The 24,323-nt window shown below is 37.8% G+C and overlaps 1 protein-coding gene across 7 annotated transcripts in view; it reads right to left on the reverse strand.

Annotated features, from left to right (window-relative positions):
• The window catches only part of AP2B1 (adaptor related protein complex 2 subunit beta 1), a 139,498-nt gene that overhangs the window by 58,524 nt on the left and 56,651 nt on the right, over positions 1 to 24,323 (reverse strand). For all 7 annotated transcript variants that reach the window (XM_032280858.1, XM_032280861.1, XM_032280855.1 and 4 more), the window contains exons 10-14: positions 22,732 to 22,847; positions 21,603 to 21,768; positions 19,119 to 19,217; positions 10,865 to 11,124; positions 4,869 to 5,061 (exon numbers count right to left, since the gene is read on the reverse strand). In XM_032280858.1, coding sequence (XP_032136749.1) covers positions 4,869 to 5,061; positions 10,865 to 11,124; positions 19,119 to 19,217; positions 21,603 to 21,768; positions 22,732 to 22,847 — 834 coding nt within the window. The remainder of the gene's footprint in view (positions 1 to 4,868; positions 5,062 to 10,864; positions 11,125 to 19,118; positions 19,218 to 21,602; positions 21,769 to 22,731; positions 22,848 to 24,323) is intronic.

Consider the following 24,323-nt stretch of genomic DNA (forward strand, 5'->3'; position numbering starts at 1 on the left):
CAGGTCACCTCCCACACTACACCAAACCAGAAGGATTTGCATAATGAGAAAAAAATCACACTACTCAGACCAAGCAGTTTCTTAGATTAAGTGCCAGAGTCATTAACAAAAAAACAAAAACTCCACATATATGGGTTCCAAAAGAAACAAAAAAGCCCAAATAACTACTTGGCAAACCTATACCTAACTAGCAAACCGTCATGCTCTACATGTAGAGGAGATCAACTACATAAACGACATTACTTGAATTTACTCCACATTGAAGTGATAGTTCAGTTTGTACTGACGGAAGATGTGGAGTACAAGCAAAAGAGAATATGCTAAAATGCAAGAAAAATAAGGATGTTCCGGTAAGGAGACTAAAAAGAATAGGTAAGAAATCCATTTGTATCCAAGTCTTGTGATGAAGAAGCATTCTATTTTGACAACTCTGCCTAAATCAATGATTTTCAAATGACTGCTTTCTTTAAAAAAGCATACAGGAATAAATCACCTGGGAGCCATAGTATGTATGTTTTCTTTATATCACAGCAATGGTCCCACCCTCCTCCTCTTTAAAGGATCACAAATGTTGAGAGTCACTATTATTGATGGAAGAAGGCCACAGCTTTCAGGAATGTTGTGACAAAACATTCCTGATTAGTAATAAATAAATAATACACTGATAAGTATTTCCTGACTATGACAGTTCTATTAGGTTGGAGCAAAAGTAATTACTCTTAATGGTAAAAACCACGATTACTTTTGTTCCAACCTAATAGGAAAAGATCACAACTCACCAAATCTTAACCCTGGCCAAATTTCATAAGTGTGAGAGTAAAAGAAGATGAAATAGAGCAAGATCTAAGGGAGGATCAACAGGCTATGAAAAAGGAAGAATAAAAATATCTTCTCAGCTGGGCGCAGTGGCTCAAGCCTGTAGTCCCAGCACTTTAAGAGGCCAAGATGGGCAGATTGCCTGAGGTCTGAAGTTTGAAACCAGTCTGGCCAACACAGTGAAACCCCGTCTCTACTAAAATACAAAAAAAATTAGCCAGGTATGGTGGTGTTCACCTGTAATCCCAGCTACTCGCGAGGCTGAGGCAGAGGCATTGCTTGAACCAGGGAGGTGGAGGCTGCAGTGAGCTGAGATCGCGCCACTGCACTCCAGCCTGGGTGACAGAGCGAGCCTCTATCTCAAAGACAACAACAACAAAAAATCTTCTCATGAATATCAAGTTTTAAGATAGAACAGAAAATGGTTGAACAATCCAAAATATAAAATGCCCTCAATTTTCGGTAACCAATTAAATCAAGTAAGCAAGGATAAAAAGGACCCTGGGACTGAGTGACCATATCTAAATTGGTCAAATTCAACTTCCAGTCAACTTCTGACATGGTGGATAACCTAACAAAAAAATCACAGCAGAAAAATATTCAAGGGGAAAAAAACGAAGGTAAAGTCAGAGATACCTGTTTTTTGCAGGAAGTGCCCAAGAGGATCTCGAAAATATGATTTTTTTGTGGCAGTCACTGTCTTGGCTTAGAGGTCACCTTTTAGCATCTCTACCTAACTCCATTTGGAATTTCATTTGGCTCAATGTTCTCAACCCTGACTGCAAAATTAAAATAACCCAGGTAACTTTTTAAAAATAGCAGTGTCTAGGTCCTGCCTCCCAGAAGTATTGTTTAATTACTCTTGGACTCCAGTATTGATAGTATTTTTTTTCTTTGTAGTTTCAATGGCTAGAGAGAGAGTATTTTTTTAAAAACTGGTACTAATGTGGGACCAATTTTGCAGATAGAGTTGAGAACCATACAGTTACTAGGAACCAAGCAATACTTTGTCAGCAGTACACCACTGATCTCTATGGGTGAGGTTCTGTTAGAAACCCATGATAAAAGTACCAACAGTCTAGTGGCCTGGTTGATAGCCTTCCTGAAATGATCACTGAGCTAACCTAAATGCTGTTTCCCAAACCACCATACAATTCTAACCCTGGCCATATTTTAAATAGGGATTTGGGTTGAATTCAACCACTCCTAGCTAAACTATTCTCCCTAGAGGGCAAAAGAAAGAGCCCTTTAAAAAAATAATTTAACCAGCTTCTTGCCCTCTCAATGAATTTAAGGTAGAGGAGAAGCCCTCTTTCCAGGAGTCTGTTTACTACTGAAGTCAAAAGAAAAAGGTATCTGAGAATCCAGGCAGCTATAGTTCAAACGCTAAACTGAAGTGGTTCACAATGGGGGGTCACAAAGATATTCTATGTCCTTACTATGCAAAATGTGGCCCATAGACCAGCAGCTTCAGCATCACCTTGTTAGAAATACAGACTCTAGGTCTCACCCCAAACCAACTAAGTCATCTCACTTAGGCTCAGTGTGGTGACTCACATCTGTAATCCCAGCACTTTGGGAGGCTGAGGCAGGAGGACTGCTTGAGCCCAGGATTTTAAGATGAGCGTACAAAACACAGTGAGAACCCGTTTCCACAAACAAAACAAAAAAAAAAACCCTCTCTTGTACAAAATCTTTAGGAGATTCATAGGTATATAATTTATTTCGAGAAGCACTCTGTAAGGCAAGGATGTATTAAAAAAAATGGCTTTGAGGATTAATTTTCTCTTTAGATAATTTGCATAAGAATAATAAAAGTATTTTTTAAGTCCACTGCTGCCTTAGAAACTCATCTTCTTCCACATAGCCAAATTTAGGTCTTCCTTGTGATGTTCTCGAAAAAGGAATCTTGATTCTGTGAGTGAATATATATTTAACCACATACGGATCCAAAGCAAAAATAAGGGCTTTAATTTCTCCTCATCTTGATTTCTGGGATATCTTTCAATGTCAGAGTAAGCTGAAGAAAACTGCACTGTAAACACTTTCTGGAGCTATAATACCAAGGATACCATTTTAAATCCCAGAGTCAGGAAAAGCTAAAATTTAGAGTTACATAAAAATATAACTGGGCCTATCTAGCAAAGCTTGCATATTTAGAAATCCAATTGGAAAAACAACTTAACTTTCTCATCCCCAAAAGAATATCCCTTATATATAAAAAAGGAAATAGGCCTGTGTGCAGCTTTGGCTACTACAATCCAGGCAAGCTCTAACAGCTTTTCCGTCTGATGTAATACTTGCACGAATTCTAATTCAGATGACTGCATAGCTACGTAAAACATGATGACAAAACCCATTGGTTTTGGAGTTGGCATGAGCTAATACAAAGTCAAATGAAAATAACATGTCTCTTTCCTTCTATGTTTAAAGTGGGGCAAGTAGGATCCTGGGCCTGGCAACATTAAAATTCAGGGGCTCTTTCTTCCCTCTATCCCTCAAACTTTGTTTGTCATTCTTAGGTTCAATGAGTCCACAATGTAGTAGGTTTCCCCACCAGGGAAAACAGTAAACTTGAGGAGGATGCAATATTTAACTTGTGGTTGGTTGATACGTGAATAGAAAAGGAAGAACTATTTTAATTTTACAAGGGATTCTTAGGAGTCTCCATGAATATTTAAATATTTGTCAGTCTCCTCAGTCTATAAGGAGGCTATACAGAAATATAAGTAGAATGATCATATGAGGAAGCTATGCTGCTTATATAATCAGTCAGTCTCATTCATTAAAGATATGAGTATAAAAAGTACTTGCTTATATTCCCAAGAAAGACAACAGAAGTGCTCATTTGTGTCAATATAAGCTGAAGTCCACAGCTTGGTCAATGTGCAAATTCTAGAAGCAGTGATTTTCCATTAGTAAAATGCACAACCCACAGAGGTATGACTATAACCCTATTTCCTTAGACTTTCTGCCAGCCAAAAACCAAATGGACCTCTACTGGTTTTATACTGGCTAGTATAAAACCCAGACATAATACTGCTCATAAAGAAAAAGGGAAGATGCCAGTATGTGCAGCAGGGAGTGCAGCTGTTTTGTGTCTGTCATCTCTGGGAACATATATTTTCATATCTAAGATGTCAGCCCTCCAATGATACTGGTAAATAAATCACTGTTGGGCATTTTTTACAGTCATCAGGTTGACAAAAATCTCATTTGCAAATGTCTAGCTAGAAAAGCCTCTCTAATTCCACTACAGTTAAGTACATACTACGTAGGCAGTCATGTGATAGACTTGTTATTTTTCTAGCCTTCTCTCCATTGATTGATGGTCACCCTTAAAATTCTCATTTATCTTGTACAGCAACAAAAAAATTTGTTTCCCATTTATGTTCACAGATATTCTGGTCTTTGGAGCCTTTTAGTATTAGAATCCTGGAAGCTAATTAAATTGGAAGTAAGATAGGGTGGAGTAGGTGGGGAGGAAGGGGAAAAAAGAACCAATCGAGCAGTCCTTCCCAACTGTAATAATGACACATTTTATTCAAAAAAAAAAAAAAAAAAAAGGCTCAAATGGCTGCCTCAAAATCTTTCAGAATTAGACAGGGCATTAAGTAAATAAAATATTAAAAAGTAAAAGGTTTAAAAGCCTCAAAATAGGATGATTTGAGTGAGGTCACTTTAATGCTGTTCAGGTCAAATGGAGAATTTATGTGGGCTATCCAGAGTTAAGAGGTAGGAACAATAATAAACTCTGGAAAAGATACTAAACATTAAAATTGCTGAATGATAGGATGGTTAAATGTCAAAAGTTCTATTTAGAGGCAGGACAATAAAATAATCCCATACACTTACAGACATACCCCACTACTGATGATGAACAGTATTAATTATAATTTTGTCTTATTAAAGATAAAGAATCCTGTCCTTTATCAAAGGATATTACTGCTCATCAAGGAAAGGTCTAGTTCTAAAAAGCTGAATAATTTAAAACTCTCTAGCATATCAAGAACTAAAAATAACCAAAAGAACAAAGGAAGAAAGATGCTTACCAGACTATCTAGTCCTCCTCCTAGGAGATCCACTGCTCCCATCTGCATGGAAGACACCTGTGGCACATTGACTGGGGGACCGAGGTCAAGGTTTAAAAGATCCCCTAGAAGATCACCTTGAGAGGGGATAACCTGAGGCTGTTCCAGGTTCGTTGCAGTGGTGGTGCCAACAGGGCTGTCACCTGCATCAGTGCTACAGTCACATACACACAGAAAGGACAAAAGAGAAAAGTCAGTTTCACTTAGGCTATAACACAGCAACAATAGTTAAACATATAGTTACATATAACTATCAAATACAAGGGAAAAATCCTCTGATTTTATAATCATTTGTTAATGTTTATGAAGAGATAATAGCAATTCTTATTTTTATCGAAATACAATTGCTAAAATGAAAATACATTATGTAAACCTTGTCAGTTACAAAATATAATTGGTCAATTTTAATTAAACATCTATGAGGGAACACTGTAAAGAGAATTCTATGGTTCTCTATATATAAACTGTAAGGAAAATGTATAGTTCCTGCTCTCAAACAGCTTATACACTAACAAAAAAATCAGCATTTAAAAAATGACTAAAAAGCAAGTTTACTGTGTAACAGCAGAAACAAGTATTGTGTGTGTCTGCCTAATTGATAGGATATAAGAGAGAAACATATTAATCAACAATGTTGATTCTAAAAGCTTTTCAGAATGGTTTTATGAGGAAGTACCAGAGAGAGACCACCAAAGAAGAAGGGAAGATTTGTACAAAGGCACAGAAATGAACAATTTGACTTTAGGGGTGGAAAAAATTATACTGGCAGGAACAGAGTTTGGGATTGGTAAAATTTGGGGGAAGAGAGAATAAGGAAAATAAAACTTTGAAAACTAGTCTGGAGAGTTGATTTTTGATATGATAAGAAATGCAGAATCACTTTTATTTCTTGAACAAAGAACAAAAACTAAAAATAACATTAGAGGAACATTATTCTAGCACCTGTGTGTATAATGGACTGAAGTTAAGAGAATGGACATGAAGATCAGCTAAAAGTAATCTAAATGGCTACTGTTATCAACTATGTATGGAATAAAAAAAGCCCAACAAGCTACAAAAATAAAAAGAAAGTGGTGAGTTCCAAGACATGTTAAAAGGCCTAGGTAGGAGAAATGATTATCTTTTCAATAACTGGTACTGGGTTAAACAGCTATGTGGGAGAAAAATGAATCTTGGCCCCCAACAATTCACAGGATAAACAAAAACTGAGATAAATCAGACATAAATGTGAAAGGTAAAACCTAGCTGAAAAACTAGAGTAGCATCTTCATGAGCTTGGAGAAGGTAATGGTTTCAACAAAAAGCAGTAACCACAAAAGAAAAAAAGCCATAAACCAGAGTTCATTAAAATTAAGAACATGTCTTCCAATGACACCATTAAGAGACTGGGAAAAGATATTCTCTACAAACTGAGAGAACATATTCACAACACATATAACAAAGAACTTGCATCCAAATTACATAAGGAATTCCTACAAATCATTAAGAAAAAGACAAATCATTAAAAAGTAAAGACTTGAATAGGCAAGTCGCAAAAGAGGACATAGTAACATGAAAATGTGCTTAGCAACTTTACTTATCAGGAAAATGCAAATTAAAACTATAACAAGACACCACTATACGCTCACCAGAATGGCTAAAACTAAAAAGATCAATAATACCAACACTGCTGACAATGTGGATCACCAGGAACTCATACAGTGCTAGAAGGAGTACACATTAGTACAATTGCTTTGGAAGATTGGCAGTGTCGCCTACAGCTAAATAGAAACCTATTCTACGATCCAGCAATTCCACTCCTAGGTATATGCCCAAGTGAAATACATATATAAGTCTACCAAAAGACAAATACAAGAATATTCATAGCAGCCCTGAACTAGAAAAAACCCAAAGGTGCAACAGAAGATATAAATGGTATATTCGTGGAATTAAATACTAGACACCAATAAAAAGGAACAAACTACTAACAACATGGATTAACCTCACATTATGTTGAGCAAAAGACACAAGGCACTGAAGAGTAAAAACTGCAGGTTCCATTTATTTCACACTCAGTAACAGACAAAATAAATCTATTGTGATAGAAATCAGAATAGTGGTTATCTCTGGAGCATGCACACTGACAGTCAAGGAGTAGGAGGAACCTTCTAGGGTGCTGAAAATATTCTCTATCTGATCAGAGTAGTGATTATATGAGTGTATACATATGTAAAAATTCATTGAGCACTAAATGCTAAGATTAGTGAATTTAATGCTAAGGTTATTGTAAATTAGACATCAATTTAAAAAGTAAAATTCCCACCCAGAAAATTTCAGACTTAGAGGGCTTCACTGTGAATTCTTCCAAACGTTTAAGGAAAAAGTAACACCAGTCTTATACAAACTCTGAACGTGACTAAGTATGGCAATTGAGAAAATCTGAAAGTAGGTTAGCCTGCTTATTGGATAATATTAAATAATTATGTCCAAATTTTTTTAGGCTTGATAACATTATAATTTCAAGTCTTTATCTGTGAAAGATACCATGTACAGTACTTACAGGTAAAAAGATATGAGGTTGAGGACTGGATTTAAAATATTTGAGCTACCTCAGAAACAACTGTAGGGACAATAAATGAAATACGATTGGAAATATACTGATAACTGCTGAGGCTGAGTGATAGGTATATCCAAGTTTGTTAGACCACTCTATCTTGCATATTTTAAGATTTATCTGATAAAACAACAACAACAAAAAACAACCCCCACAAAAAATCCAATTAATAAAAAAATGTTTTCTTTTAAAAAAAGGCCTAGGTAAGTTTTGACACAAACAAAAACTAAGAAGCAAAAGATTACTTATGCTTCTAATAATCACAGGGGAACCTAGAAGGATGATAGGAAAAATTATATGCCCAGTTCTCAATTCTGTTAAGATAAGTAAGAAAAACAAGTAGAGAAGCCTGATAAACAATGGACTGGGCTGGGCACAGTGGCTTATGCTCAGAGTCTCAGGGTAGAGCACTGGGCTCAGTAATTCAGAACCTGTTCATATTCCAGGTGGGCACCGTGGCTCACGCCTGCAATCCCAGCACTTTAATCCACCCACAAGGCAGGTGGATTACCTGAGGTCAAGAGTTCAAGACCAGCCTGGACACCATGGTGAAACCCTGTCTCTACTAAAAGTACAAAAAAATTAGCTGGATATAGTGGCACATGCCTATAGTCCCTGCTACTCAGGAGGCTGAGGCAGGAGAATCTCTTGAACCCGGGAGGCAAAGGTTGCAGTGAGCCAAGGTCGTGCCACTGCACTCCAGCCTGGGCTACAGAGTGAGCATCCATCTCAAAAAAATAAAACAAAACAAAAGCAAAAAACAAGGAACTGGCAGTCAGAGCTAGAGAAGTAAACTTGGTTAGAAATTCACATAATCATCTCAGGTAAAATCATGAGGGTGGGGGGCAGTGCAGGATGGTGGTAAAAGCAGGAGATTAAGTGTTGGCTCCATTAAATGCTAGTTGCATAATTTTGGGCAAGCAACAACCTCTGTGAGACAAAGTTTCCTCATCAATAAAATGATAACAATATCACTCAAACATAAGGTTTCATTAAAGCAAAATCAAATGAAAACATGGTCTAACTGGTAAAGTTCTAGTGGTTAGTGGAAAATTTCCCTAAGGGAATATACAGAGGAACACAGAAAGAAAAGGTTCAGATTGAGCCTTCTGATACAAACAAGATTAATGATCAGAGAAGAGAATAAACTGCAAAGACTAAAGACAGAGATTCAATCTAGGAGAGCTGACTTACAAGGAAAAAGTGTCCAGGACGCCATGACGAAAAGGGGTCAAATATTAAGAAGTAAAAAGGGGAAATGATTTCATACATCTGGCAAGAAATATATAAAATCTTCATAGAGCATTCTCTACACATGGAATTCTGTCATCTTCTGACATGTACCATTTAGAAAATGTGAGAGACCACATGGTTTTATCAGTAGCTCTAAACAGAAGATTGAATAGGTATCATGCACATATTTTTCTTCACTTTAATGGAAAGGAATGAATAATATGAGAAGATAAGTGAATTCGATGAAAAGAAGTAAATGATCCTACTGATTCTACAAGAATATGACACATTGCTAGTATACATCCTTTCTCAATGGAAAACAAAAGTAACATAAAGGCATTTCCAATTTTAAGGGAAATAACTGCGTAACTGTCATCAAAGCAATATTTTTTAAAGGTGAGATTTTTCTGAATTAGACAACTATTTACTACCTCATTCCCATAGAGCAGCTGACAAGTATAAGCATAGTAAGCAATATACAAGTAAAAATCACTTCTCTCTTTCCCAGGTGATTTGAAAAGACTTATTGAAGCATGCATTTTTAAACCTCTAGAAGATGCAGAATAAGGTTTTAAAGTGTTCTTTGTTTCCTATGAGAGGTATATTACTTACTAACCTTACATTGCAGAACAGAGCTAGGTAATGTCAATACTACTACAAACACGTCATTTGCAACAACATATCAACCCCATTTATAACAAAACAGGGTTTTCTTTGTATTTGCATTTCCTTTAAAAACATAAAACATGCACAAATGGACAAAATGGAGGTTATCCAAAAAGGAACCACAGAAGAAATTGTGACGATAAGAACTTAAAGGCCATTAATCAGATAAAGACCTTATGTAAGACACTGTATTTCTTTTTAGATAGTTTAAATGTTGGTTCTTTCCCTGTGTTTAAGAAAGGGTTGTTTTGTTTGTTAATGTGTTTCATTTTCCCACTCCCATGTGAGGGTTAAAAGTTATCAGGAGGCTAGATATAAAAATGGTTACAGAGGGAAGTTACAACAGAAAATCCAAATCTACATTGAAAATTGAAGCACACACTAGGAGAAATACTTAGAAATTAAACAGTTTTACCTATAGAATGCTAAACATGCTTGCCTACAAGGAGAAACATCCTAATTTACTATAAGGACTAATCCTTATGAAGCCCACATTTCCTTTGGATTATAATACTGGCTGTAAAACAAAGGATTCAATTTAATTATGAAAGATAAATAATTTCCTGGGGTGCTGTCGTTTCTTGTTTATCTGTGCCCACGGTATGTTTACACAGAGCCCAAAATGTTGACTATACCAATTTGTAAAGCAATAAATCCTACACTTTGGCCACTCACAAAAACTACTTAAACAATAATATATATTAGACAATGGTATAAGATACTCATTAATAGAAGCCCAATTATTCTAACTACTCTAGGAGGATCCTAATTTGATCAAGGTCTATTATGACTCATGAAGGAATCAGATTCTGAAAAGATTCTGAGATACCCATTGTAAGAGTTTATTAGAATGTTTCGTCTCCTTAATTAGAATTTTAAGGTAGCTACAAAGCAAGAGCTCCATGTTACTCAAGAGCCTGTTCATAACAATTTCCTTGCTGATATGGCCAATTTAAAAAGGTACAGGTAACTGAAAAACTATGTCCACACAGAATTCAAGCTTTTTTTTTTTTTTTAAATAAAACAATACTGCAAATATTATTTCATTAACAGCTTTACAGCATAAGTCATACCTGCTAACTATCCATAAGGCTCAACAAAAGCTACAGTAAAGGATCAAGATAGCTAAGTATATACAGAGGCTTTTGTTCAAGTTTTCAACTATGGGGTTATTTCTAGCCCCTTTTTACTGCAGACTTAAGCAACCTTCAGACTTTATCAATCTAGAAAGTCTTCATCCCAATTTTCTAACGTCATAATGTACTCCTAGACTGGAAAACAGAGGAGCCTTTCACCCATTTTATGTGTGGTCACATAAAATGGTATTCAGACGGAGCCCCTGGGATGTATAGTAGCAGGTCTGCAAAAATATAAAGCAAGTTCTTTTCCAGACTATAAAAGCATAAAGACCAACTCTGTCTAAACAGAGTCATTTCTAACTCAAAGCTAGTTCACACCTGCTTACCTCCCATGATGAATTGGCAAGTGTTTACGATGGATTCCATGACTTCCTTCCACAAAAGCATTGGGAGGCTTATGATACACAGAGGCCAAAGAACCAATGTGGCAGATTAGCTCATCCAGCAGAGTTGGCTCAATAAGGTCTGTCTCCTCAGAGATCAGTGGCTTCTCAGACAAGACTACTTCTTTAGCTGTGACAGGGTCAGTTGAGAGAAGACGCCAATAAATATAGCCCCGGTCTCGAAGGTCAGGATTATCAGAATCCTAAAAGAAAAGGCAAAGGCAAGGAGGTGGAGATGAAACTGTTCTCCATACAGAAACCCAAACTGCTGGATTTTTTCATCAACCAATGCTGTAGTGATTTATGTAGACTAGGTATTAAGAAGATATTTCAGGCTGGATGTGGTAGCTCATGCCTGTAATCCTAACCCTTTGGGAGGCCAAGGCAGGCAGATCAGCCTGGGCAACGTAGCAAAGCCTTGCCTCTATAAAAAATATAAAAAATGAGCAGGACGGGCCAGGCATGGTGGCTCACACCTGTAATCCCAGCACTTTGGGAGGTCGAGGGGGGCGGATTGCTTGAGGCCAGGAGTTTGAGACCAGCCTGGCCACAGCAAAACTCTACCTCTACTAAAAATACAAAATTTAGGTGGGCTTGGTGGTGTACACCTGTAATCTCAGCTACTCCGGAGACTGAGGTAAGAGAATCACTTGAACCCAGGAGGCAGAGGTTGCAGTGAGTCGAGATTGCGCCACTGTACTACAGTCTGGGTGATGGAATAAAACTCTGTCTCAAAAACAAAAAGAAAAAAAAATTCGCAGGGCATACAGGCGCATGTACCTGTAGTCCCAGCTACTCAGGAAGCTGAGGGAGGAGGATCACCTGAGCCCAGGGGGTTGAGGCTACAGCGAGCCATGACTACCGCTGCACTCCAGATTGGGCAACAGAGTGAGACTGTCTCTAAAAGTAAACAAACAAACACAATAACTCAACATAGTTCTAATACAGTCATAATTCTGTTAATCTCTAATGTTTTAAGAGATTTAAATATAAATTAAGTTGGGTTGGTCCTAAGACTCAAATTCAAACAGAAATTAGGAATAGAAAAATAACGTTTAATCTGGCAAAAGTTAACTGGTTGAGATGGCCTTGGGACATAAAAAAATTTAACTGCTTTAAATATTAGCAGGCTTATTAATAATATATTATATCTTACATATATTGTACCCATACCTTCTTTCTTCATTCAAATATTTATTAAGTGTCTCCTATGGAGACACTGGCTAGGCCCTGGAAATAGATAACAATACAGTGCCTGACTTCAAGGAGCTCACATAATGTTAACTATTTGAATGGAATATGAAAGGTACTATTCTCTAAATAATCAAAAACTGTTAAAGAGCACACATAACTGCTTCCAAAAGGAGTGACACTTGAATTCAGTGGTCTTGAAATAATTTTATACATGTTCATGACTAAAAGGAAATTATTACTAGTACCATATCACAATTTTTAAGTATGTGACATAAAAAAAAAAAAACTCCCCCAATTATCCAACCCTTTTCCATTTCAACTCCCCACCCCCAAATAGCCATGATTAGCAATGTGGTATGTATCTGTACAGATGGTGCGTGTGCGTGTGTGCGTGTGCACGCACACACACACACTTATTTAATATCAAACCAGTTTCACATTATATATACTGTTCTGAGGTTGCTCTCTCTGTTGATGTATACAATGCACTTTTCAACTGTAATGTCCACTGTACTATTATTTACTAGTCCCCTATTGAGCAACATTTACACTGTTGCTTCTTTTTCTCTTTCTACTTTTATTTATTATTGTTTTATTTTTATTTATTTATTTATTTATTTAGAGACAGTCTTGCTCTGTCACCCAGGCTGGAGTACAGTGACATGATCTCGGCTCACTGAAAGCTCTTGAACCCAATTGCTCAGGTTCAAGCAATTCTCCTGCCTCTGTCTCCCAAGTAGCTGGGATCACAGGCGCCCAGCTAATTTTTGTATTTTTAGTAGAGACAGGGTTTCTTTATGTTGCCCAGGCTGGTCTCCAATTCCTGACCTCAAGTGATCTGCCCAACTTGGCCTCCCAAAGTGCTAGGATTAAAGGCATGAGCTACCATGCCTGGCCTGTTGTTTTATTTCTTGTTTTTGTGATCATTATAAAGTAGCAATAAATATCCTGGTACCTACCTCAAAAGTATGTCTATTTGACAGCATTTATTTACGTACTAGTAGTTCCAACAGCAACTTATTAAAGGCAACAAGAAGTCCCTGTTTCAATTTCTGTATTTCAAACTCATAACCAGGCTGGGTACAGTGGCTCACGCATATAATCCTACCACTTTGGGTTGCCTAAGTGGGTGGATCACCTGAGGTCAGGTGTTTGAGACCAGTCTGGCTAACATGGTGAAACCCTATCTCTACTAAAAATACAAATATTAGCTGGGCATGGTGGCACATGCCTGTAGTCCCAGCTACTTGGGAGGCTAAGGCAGGAGAATCATCTGAACCCAAAAGGTGGAGGTTGCAGTGAGCTGAGATCATGCCACTGCACTTCAGCCTGGGCAAAGCGAGACTCCTTCTCAAAAACAACAAAAAACATTTTCTTTAAAAATAGGACAATTTGAGGGCTTCCATTTTAGTTTCTAAGTGAGCAGATGAAGAGGTTCTTGATTTAGCCACTTAAGGCCCTTATCATCCAGTTCAATAGCAGCAGTTACCCTGATGGTTTTTGACTATATAGTTTCAAATGGTTTTTCTCAGTCACAGATTGTTTAAACTGCACACATAATGGATTGCTGGTTAAAGACAAAAAGCATACAGAACACTAAAATATAGCAAATTAATAGAATATTAAAACAGTAAGTTTTATCTGCAGATAATCTTTACTGCATTTATAGGTTGCATTATTCTGATAGAAATATGTGTGTGTGTGTGTGTATATATGTCATATCAAAATGTCTCCAGTATTTGAAATGCCAGGGTTAGAAAAAGAAAACAGTGATAATTATATCTAATTTAGTTGATTTTATTTTGTTTTTTTGGGGGCAGGGTGAGGGAATAATTTGCTCCTACGTGTCTATAAATAGCAGCCTAAAACCCCCTCATTTAGATCTTCATTTGAAAACAAAGATTGAACATTATAAAAACAAGTTGATTTTTTTTTAATCAAATTTTTAAAAAGTGCAAATTTCCTAAGACTGAAAAGTCAAGAGCAGGGAAGAATCTCCTACTGCTCAAACTCTGTTGTTCTGAGGCCTACTGTAAGCCAGCCCTCACCAACTGCCTCATATTTCAAATGGAGGCCATAGTAATTAGGACCATCAAGACTGAGATAAATAAAAATACAGGACCTTTTTGTGATCTTAAGTTGTCATTAAATGTTTGGTGACTCAGAGAATCTGGCTTTGGATCTACTGTACTGCTAGCTCCATAGGCCCTTCTCAGGGGAAGAGCTCCCAAAACACTCCTTACCACGCCAGCACTAAAACAGTAATTCTGAAACTACAACGTGCATCAACATTTTAACACACCAGGAATGCCACCGAAAGTGCAGAACCCAGGGGCCATACTTCAGAGATTCTGATTTCATTATGTCAGAAGTAGGGGCTATTAATTAGTATTTTTAACAAGCAGCCCAAGTGATTCTGACGATGGTGGTCCCTAGTTCATAGACAGAAAAACTAACATGAAGACTTCTCTTCCATGTATCACAAAGAATAATTACTGATGTTTAGATGCTTCTTTTTTTCTTTTTTGAGGAAGAGTTTAGCTCTGTTGCCCAGGATGGAGTGCAGTGGCATGATCTTGACTCACTGCAGCCTCTTCGCCTCCTGGGGTCAAGCAATTTTCCTGCCTCAGCCTACTGAGTAGCTGGGATTACAGGTGTGTGCCACCACGCCCGGCTACTTTTTGCATTTTTAGTAGAGACAGGGTTTTACCATATTGGTCTTGAACTCCTGAACTCAAGTGATCCACCTCCCTCAGCCTCCCAAAGTGCTGGTATTACAGGCATCAGCCACCACACCCAGCCATGTCTAGACATTTCTGTTTGTATTCTTTAATGAATTGAATTGAATATTGTATTGAATTCCTGTATGATGGGTAAGAGAAAAAGATAAACTTTTGAAATGAAGCCTCAGATTCAAGAGTTGGGTTTTCCTCCCTAACTAATAATATTTTTAATTACACTCCAATTTTACTTAAAATTAAAAGCACTAAGATTTCACATAGACTTTACTTAATTCTCAACACAGGTAAAGAACAGTGTTAATTAACTCTACTACAGAGATAAAAGCAGTATGAAAGAAATTTGCTTAGTCATGCTCTGAATCAGTGGAACCGTCATCAGAACTTCACTACCCAATTTAAGTTAACACAATTCAGCAGACCACACTGCATGCTAAACTTAAATTGGTCCTCAGCAGCCATAAATATTTAGGTTCTTATTTTACAAACGAGAGAAGACGAGAAAGCTTCCAGGTGAAAAGACTTACATAAGCACACTTATTCTTTTTTCTTTCTTTTTTTGAGACAGAGTGTCGCTATATTACCAGCCTGGAGTGCAGTGGCATGATCTCAGCTTGCTGCAACCTCTGCCTCCTGGGCTCAAGCGATCCTTCACCTCAGCCTCCCAAGTAGCTTGGGTTACAGGTGTGCATCACTATGCTCGGCTAATTTTTGTATTTTTTGTAGAGACAGGATTTCACCATGTTGCATAGGCAGGTCGAACTCCTGACTTCAAGTGACCCTCCCACCTTGGCCTCCCAAAGTGTTGGAATTAAAGGTGTGAGCCACCACACCCAGCAGCATACTTATTCTTTTATGATAACTTCTCAGACCTCATTCATTAATTGCACAGAAAAACCAAGCCTCAGCCGGGTGCTGTGGCTCACACCTGTAATCCCAGCTTGTTGGGAGGCCAAGGCTGGAGGATCACTTCAGGTCAGGAGTTCAAGACCCACCTAGCCAACGTGGTGAACCCCTATCTCTACTTTAAAAAAAAAAAAATTAGCCGGGTATGGTGGCACACATCCGTAATCCCTGCTACTCAGGGGAAGCTTGAGAATTGCTTGAACCTGAGAGGCAAGGTTGTAGTGAACCGAGATCATGCCACTACACTCCAGCCTGGATGACAGAGCTAGACTCCATCTCGAAAAAGAAAAAAGAAAAGGCAAGCCATGAGAAATTGCTTTTTATAGTATGAAATAACCATCCACAAAGACCTTAAACCTAGCAAACACACATATATATATACACACATATGGGCTTATACTCAATATTGCTTCCAGCAGGTAATGTGTATTCTCCAAGTCATTCTTAATGTTCAGACTAGAGAGGAAGCATAGCACAGTGGATAAGACCATAGACCTAGGGTCAGACTATCTGAGTATGAGTCCTAGCTCTGCCCCATAATAATTAGGCCTCTCTGAGCTTCCTCATCTATAAAAACAGAAATAGTTTCTCTTACCAGGATTAAGTGAGTTTATAGCCTGTCCTGTTTCTAGGAAGCTTATGATAAATGCATCTAAGGCTAAAGAGCATTAATTAAAACTAGAATCAGGAAACCGTATGCCACAGTGACCTACACAGTTTCCATGAGAGATTCTTAAATGTGAGTCTAAGGTTTCAAACAACCAATAAGGAAAATAAATCTATCAGGCAAGCTACACCGATATGCAGAAAAATCCAAAACTTGTTAGGAATTTGATGTGGCTTCATAAAAAAAGAAAACATAATGAAGTAATGACTCTGACAACAAGCTAACAACGGATCCAAATAGGGTAGTCTCCTCATGATGACTGTTATTACTACAGACTGATAGTATTAGCATAATACAGTAAAAGCAACTTTATTAGAGGTCAAAAACAATGCAGTAGTCCAGGTATCCAGATGTCTATTAATAAGGCTTGATTCAGAGGTGAATTTCAGACTATCTATAAGAATAGTACTACCTTGTATCCTTTAAGCAATCCTTTCTAAATACTTTATCTCAAATTTTGATAAATACTTAAGAGGTAAGAGACTGAGTTTGAAGTCTGGTAAGAATCCAAAATATGGCTCTCCTATGGTGCCTGTTAAATACAAACACATAGGCCTTAACAGACAGTGAAGACAGGGTTGAGAACTTGTGAACACAGAGGAAACTACCAGATATACTTGCTTGAATATTTACATTAAGCAGACAGGAAGAAAAGCCAAAATTCTCTTTAGAAATTGTTTTGAGAGAATGTAAGCTGCTCTAATTCTGTCACTCTATGTGACCACTTATAGAAAGCTTGTTCAACCTGGGACCCAATACAAATTCGCAAACTTTCTTAAAACATTATGAGATTCTTTTGCAATTTGTTGTTGTTGTTGTTGTTTTAGCTCATCAGCTGTTGTTAGTGTATTTTATGTGTGGCCCAAGACAATTCTCAATTCTTTTTTGAATGTGGCCCAGGGAAGCCAAAAGATTGGACATCGCTGACTTAGGAGTTTAAAATTAAAACATGAAACAGAATGCAAAAAAAGCGGGGGAGGTGAATAAATAAATTGTTTTGAATTCATCTTAGAGATACAAATGGGTTAATCAAGGATCCAGACAGTAAATCTAGAATGCTCAATTCAATACAGATAACATTAGCCACTGATACTTATAACTGCTTTGTTTCAGGCAGAGGAAGATGCTTAAGAAAGTTTTGAAAATACTTCAAAAAGCTCATACAAATTAATGCTTTAAAGTTGTAAAATTAATAACAGGAAAAATTATAGCTCAGAATAGGCAAAGTACGGTTAAAGGGTTTTAAATTTTGATTTCACATCAATATAAAGGAATGAGAAAGAGAAAAATGGTAAACTGGATAACTGAATCAAATTCCATTTGCAGACATACATCTTAACTCTGACAGCCTGCTAAAAAGCCAGCTTCTTAGCAAATCCAATTAAGAACATAACTAAATCATGAATGGACTGATGATCATTATACCAGTTATACTAGAAAACCTAATTATTTTTATTTCTGTAGATCTAAAATAATGACCTGATCATTAAGGCCAGTTGCCATTTTCCTGGGATCAGAATCCACCTGAACTTCTTTTCCTCTGACCAAAAAAATCAAATAATTCCATTCAGGTCCAAATATATCAAATAATTCAAGGAAGCAGCATAAGCACTTTAAAATTATTTCCAAGAGAAAGGCAATCACTCTGGAAGGTAGAACAATGCATGAAACTTTGCTGAGGCCATCTCCTATTTCCACATGGTACTTTCATTTGAAAGCTGAAATGAAGTCACAGAGAAGCAGGTAGTATCAGAACACATCATTTTCATCTAAATATGTCCTTCACTAAGAGTCTATGTTCAATTTTCATGAATTATGAAAAGTGGAGTCAGCCAACTCATTTAAAAGCCATACAATTAGCTACCATTCAGTTGAACATATTAAAAGGCATTGTTTTAATATTTTAACAGGATCTGAAGGCCATACTTCCTTCAAATAAAACTTCTCCAAATGAACCCCCTAGGAAGAGTTTCATAATTTCCTACAATTTGAAATAAGACAAATCAACTGTGGGCGACGGGGAGTCTCGGCCAGTGAGAGGGTCCCAACCTCGAAGAGGGGGTGTACGGAAATAAAGAGAGACAGAAAGATGGGGTCTGGAGGGCTGAATAGGCAATGCCTACGCAGCAAGTTTATCTGTGTCCAGGGTTCCAATATAAACCTTTAGATTATAAGGATTGACGTCAGTGCACATTATGTAAGCTATATGATAAGGGGAACAGAAAGTTGTGAAAAGCACAGAAAGTTGCAAAAAGCAACTGTCAGCAGAGGGGGTACATAATTGCGGGCCATAAAAGGTAAGCAGGTGATGTACTTTATCATTGTTAACAGAACATGTGGTCACAAGGATAACAACCTAGAAATGTCACAAGCTAAGCCATAAATCTTTATCTGAGTATAGGAATGTCATCTGGTCCTCAAAAGGCTATACTTAACTTGGTAAACAGAGTCATAAAACCCACTCCTCAACAGGAACTGAAAGAGCACACACATCCATTACCCATTACTGTAGTCAGAAATAGAGGCTGACATTATTCTTATTCTTTCCGTTCCTACTTCCCCATAGCTCGACTGCCCCCAGCAGGAAACTGTGTCTGGGATCAAGCTCACGCACAGTGCGGCCCAACACTGGGGGGGCTTCACATGGGAGCGTTCCCCACAATCAACACCTCACTTTTTCCAGATTTCTTACCTGTGTTGCCAAACTCAAGACCTGCTGGACTAGCTCCTGTGTTTCTGATGGTTTCTTGAGAAACAGCTTCACTATGGCAGTAAGCAGAGTGAGCTGCACCTAAACAGACATAATTTGACAGAGTGAAAGAATGGCACTGGCATTATTACCTGCCATCATCTCCAAAGTGGTGTTTCCGCAACTATGAATTACTATGGAGTCTTTCTGATGTTGGTTAAGAGAAAAAAGGTTAAAACTCATCAATATCAACAATAGCAGTCAAAAGTATTCATGGGGAATACAAAGGTATTCAACTGAAAACTCTATCCTTCTATCCTCAAAATGCATTTTTGGCACAAAAGACTGCTTGTTTCTAAGCCAGATAGTTACCTATGGTTATTATTGTTATTATTATTACTAATTATTTTGAGACAAGGTCTCCCTCTATTGCCCAGGCTGCACATCTATGAATGTAGCCTCAAATTCCTGGGCTCAAGCAATCCTTCTGCCTCAGCTTCCCAAGTAGCTGGGACTACAGGTACAAGCCACCACACCTCATTTTTTTTAAAATTTTTGTATCTTTTTGTAGAGATGTAGTCTTGCAATGTTGCCAGGGCTGGTCTCAAGCTCCTGGCTTGAAGCGATTCTCTCGCCATCAGCCTCCCAAAGTGCTGGGATTACAGGCAAGAGTAGCTGAGCCTGGTCTGTATTTCTTAAAGTATATGTTAACATACTGATGGTGATAAAACTGACTCCTCATCAAGTCTTTTATTATTTACTTCTACCAAAAGCTACAGTTTGAGGGGAATTATGGAATCATCTGTCATACTGGGGCAAGAGCCAAGACAGTAGAATTATGTCAAATTACAGACTATTAGGAGTTGGCTGCGAAACCACAAAGCTATTGACTTGTACATACTCCTTCAATTAGATCTATTAAAATTGCTATGATAGATCATATACATGATCTTCTATTTGCTTTGAATACAAATGGCAGACAAAAAGGGCTTAATAATTTATCTGCTTCTTGGTCCCACGGCTCTAATTTTGGTAGGGGAAAGTGAGAAGCAGTCTCAGAATTTTCATCCACAGATAATCTTTTCAAACCTCACCACAGCCCCCAGTGAAAATCCCTGCTGTAATGAGCCACAGCCATTACTAACAGAAATGTGCAGTTATTCTTAGGTGACAGAAAATAAGTAGTGGTAACTACTGCTCTAATCCAGTGGTTATGGATTGCCAGCCGTAGCAGCAGCAACATCTTGGACCTTGTAAGACATGCAAACACTTAGGCACATCTCAGACCTACTGAGCCAGAAACTCTAAGGCTGAAGCCCAGCAATTTGTGCTTTAAAAAGCTCCCCCAGGTGTTCATAATGCTCACTAAAGTTTGAGAACTACTGGTCTGAGTTACACAGGTTTTGAACATTAGAAATCAGTAAAACTGGCCAGGCACGGTGGACCACTCCTATAATCCGAACACTTTGGAGGTCGAGGTGAGCAGATTGCCTAAGGTCGGGAGTTCGAGACCAGCCCGGCCAACGTGGTGAAACCCGTCTCCACTAAAAATACAAAAAATTAGCCAGGTGTGATGGCAGGTGCCTCTAATCCCAGCTACTTGGGAGGCTGACACGGGAGAATCACTTGAACCTAGGAGGCAGAGGCTGCAGTGAGCCAAGATTGTGCCACTGCACTCCAGCCTGGGCAACAAGAGCAAAACTGTTTAAAAAAAAAAAAAAAAAGGCCGGGTGTAGTGGCTCATGCCTGTAATCCCAGCACTTTGGGAGGCTAAGGTGGGTGGATCACAAGGTCAAGAGATCAAGACCATCCTGGCCAACATAGTGAAACCCTGTCTCTACTAAAATATAAAAATTAGCTGGGCATGGTGGCGTGTGCTTGTAGTTCCAGCTACTCAGGAGGCTGAGGCAAGAGCATCGCTTGAACCCGGAGCCAGGGGCTGCAGTGAGCTGAGATCGCACCACTGCACTCCAGCCTGACACCTAAGCAAGACTCTGTCTCAAAAAAAAAGAAAAAAAAAAAAAAAAAAAAAAAAAAATCAGTAAAACTGGCCAGCACAGTGGCTCATGCCCAAAATTCCAGCACTTTGGGAGGCTGAGGCAAGTGGATTACTTGAGATCAGGAGTTCAGGACCAGCCTGGCCAACGTGGTGAAACCCTGTCTCCACTAAAAATACAAAAATTCGCCAGGTTTGGTAGTCCCAGCTACTCAGGAGGCTTAGGCAGAAGAATTGCTTAAACCCAGGAGGCAGAGGTTGCAGTGAGCCAAGATTGTGCCACTGCACTCCAACCTGGGCAACAGAGCAAGATGCCAACTCAAAAAAAAAAAAAACTAGTTAAACTGAAAAGGGACATCCCTGTTGGAAGAAAAATGAACACACTATATATAAATACAGACACAGAAGAAACTACCTATAACCTTTGCTTTCTCTGAAATCTCCCCAAAGACATCTAAAACTACTAGGACAGACAAGAGTTAAGAACTTACCTGGGTGCTTTCATCGTGAAAACCCTCCAGGAAGCTTTCTAGTAACTCGTCTGCATTGTCAATTCTTTCAGCATATTCTCCCACAATCCAAATCATAGCTGCTCGAGCATCTGGCTCATCTAGTGAGTCTAAGTTCTCACATAGAGTAGCAATGATACTTTCATACCTGATGTGAAAAAAAATGAACTATGGTTATTGAAGGCCAAACTAAGAGCAATATTTAACAGTGAAGGCTAAAGGCAAAACCACAAACAAGGGACCCTAAACCAAACCAACAAACTGTAAAAGCAGTGAGGTTGCAGTGAGCCAAGATCACACCACGGCACTCGCCTGGGCAACAGAGTGAGACTCCGTCTCAAAAAAAAAAAAAAGACAATCAGAAGCTTTGGCACAAGATATCTCCATGAGTGTAAGGCAAAATGAGGTTTAAGATGCTTACAAAACCTTCTCTTATTTCACTTTCAGATTCCTTAATTACTTGTTTTCAAAAATCAAATCTAAAAAAGTATTTTTGCTTCATATACTAAGAGCCCTCAATCTAAAAAACTTGTGAAAATGTAGATTTTTAGAAAATATCTGTATGAGAGTAACTACAATACTTCAGAAACAGCATGAGACTGATAATTTGTTACAGGTTCTGTAATTTTCTACAATGTCAGGTAACATGCAAAGTGAAGATCACAGCTGTTACCTTTCTGGCTTTTATGGTAGAGTGGCTATATGATATATCATCCAAACGCATACATTTCTGATAAGAAAAGGTGGACAATCATTAATTATGTCTGGATAACAGATATAAACTGAGAATACGCCTGAACAACATAGAATATACAGATAACCTATTTAACAGTAACTCTGCCATCAAAGAATCTGGTTAACTTTAAAATATGCCAGTAGACAACGCATATTCAGGCAGAGCTTCGATCCTTCCAAAAGAAAGCAAGCAGAGTGAAAACTCAAGTTTCAATCCCTGTGCTAACCATTTTATATGTTTTCAATTTTTAATAAAGTATCCTATTATGACCAGTAACATTCAAAAGGATAATTCTTGCCTAGGCAATTTCAAAGTGACTTACTTAAACATTTCCTAAGTAATTTGAGAAAGAAGAGTAAAAGTATTTGGACATACTTGTTGGGGTATTTGCGGAAGATGTCCCTGATGACAACAATCGCTTCTTGGACCACATAATTCACTTTGGTCTGGATTAGATCAAGCAATGTGCTTACACAGCGCTCTGCAGATTGCTGGGAAGAGAAATACAAAAAATAAGAAGTCATATGATCTATGCAATAACACCATCTCAACATAAACATTTTGAAACGTGCAGGTGCATCAACTAAACTAAACTGAAAGATCAGGCACTTAATTTGACCAAACTTCACTAGAAGCTAGATACCAAGCTATATGATACAGTTCTACATATACCCCAATTTTTATTCATTATTTGAACTGACAGATGAATCAGTTCAAATGAATTCTTTGAATACAAACAAAAGAATGTTCCTCATGATGTATAAACATCTGAAAAACATTTAAGTCAGGGATATTAATCTTCAAAGAAAATTATCACCTCAATCTACTGCTTTTAATTTTTGAAAAAAATATGACCATTACAGCAGTATGGCAGAGGAGTAGTAGTGACATCATATATTTAAAAGTCCAGAAACAAAGAAATACACACACCCATCTTGGATAACCAGAAGATAGAAATAAGAAGACAGAATAAGCTAACGTAGGAGGAAAGAATAAGAATTACAAAGCAGGAGGTCTTTAACTGAAGTTCATGGATGAGTGGAGATAGCAGAGGGTGTCTTTAAATCTACTGAAGTGAAATTAACAAATTTTGTAGGCACATTCAAGCATATTTTCCAGTGAGAGAGTCTACAGCTTCCATTACCTTTTCAAAGTTACACATGATCCAAAAAACTCCAAAGAACTGTAGTACTTGACAATTTACCAATTTTGGGGCTATGAAACTTAAATGTCTATGGCATTAGATAAGCAACAGTTTTCCATAGCCTATAATTAATCTATAAAATGAAGTTTTATCTCTTAATCTTTTATTAATTCAGAGAATATGAGAGAATACAAGTGAAAAAACACATGTACAGAAACTATAAGTGATCATTTTTTAAAGGGACAGATACCAGAACAGAGATCCTAAAAGTCAAGGACCAGCCTATCACATATTACAATGTACTATTATGGGTCACCCCACTATGTGCCTCCTGATAAGATGCAACAGGAAGTACACACCATCACGTAATAGGTATTCTTGCTAAAAATTCTGAACAGGAAAACTACCAAGCCTCTAGACTTAATTATCTAAAAGAGGATGGAAGAATAGATAAATAGCATCACTAAGATACAGCCAGCCAAATCCAGACTCTGGGAAATTCTACAAGCCTAATGATCTAGATCCTTCAATACCTGGCACCAAAATAAGTAAAAAGACCTAAGAGACACATTATTCAAGTGCAATGTGCAGACTTTCTATTTATTTATTTATTTGAGACAGAGTCTCACAAGGTTCAATCTATTCTCTTGCCTCACCCTCCTGAGTAGCTGGAATTACAGGTGTGTGCCATCACATCCAGCTAATTTTTGTATTTTTAGTAAAGACAGAGTTTCACCATGTTGACCAGGCTGGTCTTGAACTCCTGGCCTCCCAAAGTGCTGGGATTACAGGGGTGAGCCACTGCACCCAGCCCAGACCATAT

This window comes from Sapajus apella, unplaced genomic scaffold, assembly GCF_009761245.1.
Source record: "Sapajus apella isolate SASKATOON/1434 unplaced genomic scaffold, GSC_monkey_1.0 scaffold12, whole genome shotgun sequence".
Taxonomy (NCBI): domain Eukaryota; kingdom Metazoa; phylum Chordata; class Mammalia; order Primates; family Cebidae; genus Sapajus; species Sapajus apella.